At 34.5% G+C, this 5,685-nt stretch overlaps 1 protein-coding gene across 1 annotated transcript; it reads left to right on the top strand.

The window, feature by feature from the left end:
- Window positions 1-704: 704 nt before the first annotated feature.
- LOC135120170 (uncharacterized transmembrane protein DDB_G0289901-like) lies at window positions 705-2,435 on the top strand. The gene is made up of 3 exons (XM_064044494.1): window positions 705-765; window positions 819-2,053; window positions 2,107-2,435. Exons 1-3 carry the CDS (start codon window positions 757-759, stop codon window positions 2,354-2,356), a joined length of 1,494 nt encoding a protein of 497 aa, XP_063900564.1. The 5' UTR covers window positions 705-756; the 3' UTR covers window positions 2,357-2,435.
- The last annotated feature ends 3,250 nt before the right edge of the window (window positions 2,436-5,685 follow it).

Genomic DNA, 5,685 nt, shown 5'->3' with positions numbered 1-5,685 from the left:
TCAAAACCTCTAAATAAATGATAAATGTGAACCGTCTAATTGAACTTGCCAATCTCAAAATTCAAAACAAAAAAAATCGGGTGAAGCGGACACGTTTTAATGCCAAGAATAAACACACCCTTCACTTCAACGAAGTGTAATGAAATATGATCGTTGTGTGTGATTTTATAGTGGTAATAATACGTCAGGTAAAACAAATTTGAATACATCTAGTAACTGTGGTGTATAATTCCAAAGGAACACTGACGTGATCACTGTGTCATAGTATTACGTTCGTTCACAAATATGTAGATTCACTTTTGTTTTTTTTCTTTTGTGAAAACGAAATAAAAATGATAATCAAGTTTAATTCACGATGTACATATCTTCATTAGTAAAGCACACAAAAGAAATTAAATTATATTTTATCTTACTAATAAAACTGTCGTCGCAATAATTTCTAAAAATTTATGTTCGTCAAGAAGCCTATACCGTTGGGTGTTGATACTCTTGACATTCTATTAAAATAAAAGGTCATACCAGCCCGCCGTTGTGTCACATGCATTCTTAATCAAAATAATAAATCTGAACCAAATCCAACATCGAACGTTTGAAAACCACTGTGCTCCAAGATGAACCCATATGAATTAGTTTGAGCAAAGAGGGGGAACAATTATAAGCATAAACCAACCCATTAAAAAAGATAAATGCCAGTTTGCCACATTTTGTATAAATTCACTATCCGACTCGGCTTTTTCACAGTTTGAACTTGTCACCATGAGAGTCGTGAGTCTCGAAAATCACACATTTAACCAATTCCAATCACTTCTTCATTACAGCTATTTGTTATATCAGCAGTGATAGCTTTGGGCGTTGCTCAGAGTCCTCGTGCCAGTTTGTCCGCAAATGGCGTAGATGGGCGGTACTACCCCAGCGATGAAGGACAATATCGGCCAGACAACTCAGGATCGTACTACGGGGGCGACGATGGGTCGTACCACCCTGATAACAGCGGTGCCTACGTTTCCGACGACTCGGGCAAATACAGCGGAGATTACGAGAGATATGTCCACACGGCGGATCAGTTCGGAGGCAGCGGAGGCGGCGGTGGCGGCGGCGGCGGCGGTGGCGGCGCTGGTGGTGCTGGCGCAGGTGGAGCCTTCGTTGGGGGTGGCAGAAGGGGGCCTGCTACCGCTGTTTTGGTGGCGGTACAACCTGTCAGAACTACCGGTACTATTAGTGGGTCATTTGGCGGAAGCAGGGGTACCTTTACAGGTAGTAGGGTAACTGGTGTTACCGGATCTAGGGTTAGTTCCAGCTCTGGGGGTGCTAGCAGTGGATTTAGCAGTTCCGGAAGCCTTAGCGGATCTGGAGTAAGCACTTTTGGTAGTGGAACCAGAACTGGGGGTAGTTTTGGAAGTTCCGGTACTCTTAGCGGATCCGGAGTAAGCACGCTTACTGGTACGAGAGTTAGTGGTAGTTATGGCAGTACCGGTAGTGTTACCGGATCTGGAGTAGGCACGGTTACTGGTTCAAGAATTAGTGGTAGTTATGGCAGTACTGGTAGTGTTACCGGATCTGGAGTAGGCACGGTTACTGGTTCGAGAATTAGTGGTAGTTATGGCAGTACCGGTAGCGTTACCGGATCTGGAGTGAGCAGTTTTGGTAGTGGAACCAGAACGGGGGGTAGTTTTGGAAGTTCCGGTAGTCTTAGCGGATCCGGAGTAAGCACGCTTACTGGTACGAGAGTTAGTGGTAGTTATGGCAGTACCGGTAGTGTTGCCGGATCTGGAGTAGGCACGGTTACTGGTTCAAGAATTAGTGGTAGTTATGGCAGTTCCGGTAGCGTTACCGGATCTGGAGTAAGCAGCTTTACTGGTAGCAGATATGGGAGCGTTAGTGGATCTAGACTTAGTTCCGGCTCTGGTGCTGCTTCAGGAGCCGGTTTTGGTAGTGCCGGTGGTGCCGAAATTTACAAAGTCAGTCAAGGTTCCGGCTCTGGTTTTTATGACAACAGGAATTACGCCATTATTCGTAAACAAGAACAAGTAGGTGAAGATGGATACCATTACGTGTAAGTACTGCTTATGTACGTCTTACCGAATTTTAATGACAATTATTCTTAAGGTATGAAACCGAAAATAAAATCTTGGGCGAAGAACAAGGAAAGTTGGCCAATGTAGGGACAGAAGATGAGGCAATACAGGCTAATGGATACTACGAATACACCGGTCCTGACAACGTCGTGTACAGGGTGGACTACACAGCCAATGAAAATGGTTTCCTTCCTTCAGCTGCCCATATACCACAACCACCACCAATTCCAGAAGCCATTGTGCGTTCTCTCGAATACCTGCGATCCATTGGGAAGTTATAATTTATTTTCAAATTAATGGAAAACTCCCTTTTATGTTCGATTTAATTATACCATGTATATACTGTAATTAACGATAAAATAAACACATTGGAAAACGCTACTTAAATTCGATCACGTGTCTTTTAAAAAGGTGATAAGGTTTCTAAAATTATAGCATCCATAATGGTCGGTCAGAACTTTTACCTTGATTTTAAACAGGGTAAAGGTTAGAGATGCAAAGAGATGACGAAATCAGTATTTTAGAATAACAAATTTAAAAAAATATCGGTAGTAGAAATATTTAAATATGAAAATATTTTTAGGTGACAATAATAGGCAAGTATGTAAAGTTGTTATTTAGAGGTTGTCGAGAGAATATCACGTTTCTAAACGTTTATTACTTTTAACTGACATAATAATCATACTAATCGGTACTTGAGGGTAATTAAGTGACTTTCCTTATTGGCTGCAATGCATGTTTACATCGATAAATAAATTACTTGTCTTGTCTAAGTTTATAGAAAAATTAGAAAATATTATGGTATATTTTGCAGGATTAAGTAGTTACGCAAGTGTTATTTAAATACAAATTTACCATGCATTAAACACAGAAAATTAAGAGAAGTGCAAATATACGCAGATGTTTTACGTGTTTCAAATTCGTGCCGACATAATGCAAGAATAATTTTATTATTTGTTGTGTTTTAATACAATTTTAGTAAAATCAGCATTGAGTAAAAAATATTTAAAATAATAATTTTTAAAAGCCTATATAAGAAAAAAAAAAATATATAAAAAAATTGTGGTCAGATCCTGTGTTGTATAGTGATTACTGTTTAGTCCTTTCATTAGATGACTAATAATATAGCTGTGTAGTACAAGGTGCCTACCTACTGTTTGTCTTTCAAATCTGTGTTTACTTTCATATTACCACGCAGTATTATTGTGCCCACCAGGTACATACTTAGAGATACCTAGTGAATGATGTACCACGAAATAACTTGTTAAATTTGGTTTTTATTTTCTCAAAAATGTACTGTGAATGTGCAATAAAAATATTTTTGTCCCATTTGTTAACAAAACCACACCAAATACTGCATATCTATGTATATACGTCAGAAGTATTTTTTAATAAAGTTTTATGGAATATTCTTTTAGAAAACAACTTTCTTGAGAGGGTAAAAATTGATATTATATTTGTAATTCTTAATTCAACGTTAATGTTTTACCAAAATTTTTCGAAATTTGTTCCATATTTTTTAAAATCAACTGTAAAACTTTCAAAATGTTAGTTTTTCGCAATAACCTGCATTTTGATAATTTGAAGTACAGGTGATGAAGCGTTTTTGAGTAAAATCATAATTCTTTTAAAAAGGCTAAACTATTTCGTCTGCGCTTAAAATTTCCAACTAATAAGTAATAAGTAACTAATATTTTTCGAGACTGTTTGTATTATTAATTTCCTTAATTATAGTTTGGGAAAACAAAATAATAGAAGAAATTAATGTATAACCTGATCTAGAGAAAGTCAAGAACAATGACGAGATGGGAAATGAACAAAGAGGAAATAGAAGAACTCAAAAAAAAATGAGAAAGGTCAATATAAATTCTCGGGAAGTCAAATACAGTTATATTTATGGATGAGTATTGACAAAACACATTTACATTGGTTATAGAGATCAGAATGCTTGAACACCATAACTTACAACATGGTTCATGTTCATTTTATTATTCAGTGTTTATATTTTGCATTTATAAGCAGTTAGGAAATTAATTTAGCTGCAAAAACCAAATTTGTCGAACAGTTTTATTCATTCAGGTAGGTAATAGGAGTAAAATAATTAGAATAAAAGAAAAATCTATTTAGTCTATTTAAACCCGAGCGTAATCTACGAATACTTTTCTAAAGGGTTTGTTTGATAATATCAAAATTTTTAAAATTTGACTTTTGAATTCAACTGACAGTGAATCGCAAGAAGGAGGAAATAACGACTTTTGTTGAATTAAATAATTTTTTGGAAAATAACAATCCACAGAACAAAAAATAATTGTGTCTTAAAGTTTGTGAAATATTTGTAAAAATCGATTTTTGAAGATTTCATTAATTTATTTTTGTTTCTGTTCATGAATGAATCAATTGCTACAAAACAAAAATGTGTAAAAATAAACAAAATTAAAAATAGTGTTTCTGTATACTTCTACAGAATACTTGTAAATGATTATGATTGAAAAGTGACAATCTCTGAAGAATTAAATTTGACGTTCCATTTTAACAACAAACGCAGCTAACAAAAAAACGCATACAAGTTGTTATAAAAAAAATCAATATGTTTAGATCGCTAAATTTTTAACTTTAACTCGAACATTAATAAATATCCTGTTCAAGTATATCTTTCAAAAAATTGATATTTAAATCTTAATCACAAAATATATTTCGACATTAGTGGGATTTTTCTTCATAAGCGAAGGAAGTTGAATGCAAATAACTTTGGAATTTGATTACTTCAAAAATCGAAAGTTTGGTGTTAATAAATTGGTATCTTTTTTTCTGTATCGTGATGAGCAAAAAATGTTCGCTAACTGTTTAAGTATAATTAGTAGTATCGAATTTTTCAAAGGTTAACAATGCATTGTACAAGTATATATTAATCTATGTCGTTGTGAGCTGTTATTATGTTAAATTATGGTATAATCTCTTTGTTCATGCTCATTCACCACGATCGAAATTGATGTTCCTCGTTTCCAGTTTATAGTAGATATATTAAATATAAAAAATTGGTCGAATATTATTTATGCAGAACTTCCCTTGCTCCTGAAGTACAGTACAACAAATCCAGTTTTCTTTCTTACGCTGTATGACTAATTATAAAAACTATCATTACATTGATAAACCAGAGTAATAATATTTTGCACATTTACTAGAGAATTTATTCAGCAAAATTTTGAAATGATGTCATCAATTTTTTGGGAGAGGATAAATTTTGATTAACGATTTATCATGCTTCCAAAAACCTAACTTAACGTTTGAGTTTTGCAGGTTCAAAGTTAAATTGCACACAATTCTGATTTTTTTCTAGAAATCTGCATGTCAAGAATAAAAATTCAACACGGATTCATAAACTGTAAGTGGAGGAGTATGTTATTTTAGAAAATTTAAAAAACATTTGCTAGTGTAAAAGTTGGAGATGACATCATATTATTGTTGGTAGAGATGATTACTCAAATTTTGATTAGTCTTTTTCCATCTACACGATAATAAAAATCTACTCCAGGGGTTATTAAACATCGATAAAACCTAAGAGTAGTCAAGTGTCGGATGAACTCGATTACAATACTTCCTTGGTTTTCAC

The sequence above is a fragment of the Zophobas morio genome, unplaced genomic scaffold (genome assembly GCF_036711695.1).
Source record: "Zophobas morio isolate AGI-343-1 ecotype UQ-CSIRO unplaced genomic scaffold, CSIRO_AGI_Zmor_V1 ptg000005l, whole genome shotgun sequence".
NCBI classification, from domain to species: domain Eukaryota; kingdom Metazoa; phylum Arthropoda; class Insecta; order Coleoptera; family Tenebrionidae; genus Zophobas; species Zophobas morio.
This window is presented reverse-complemented; position numbering and strand designations above follow the sequence as displayed.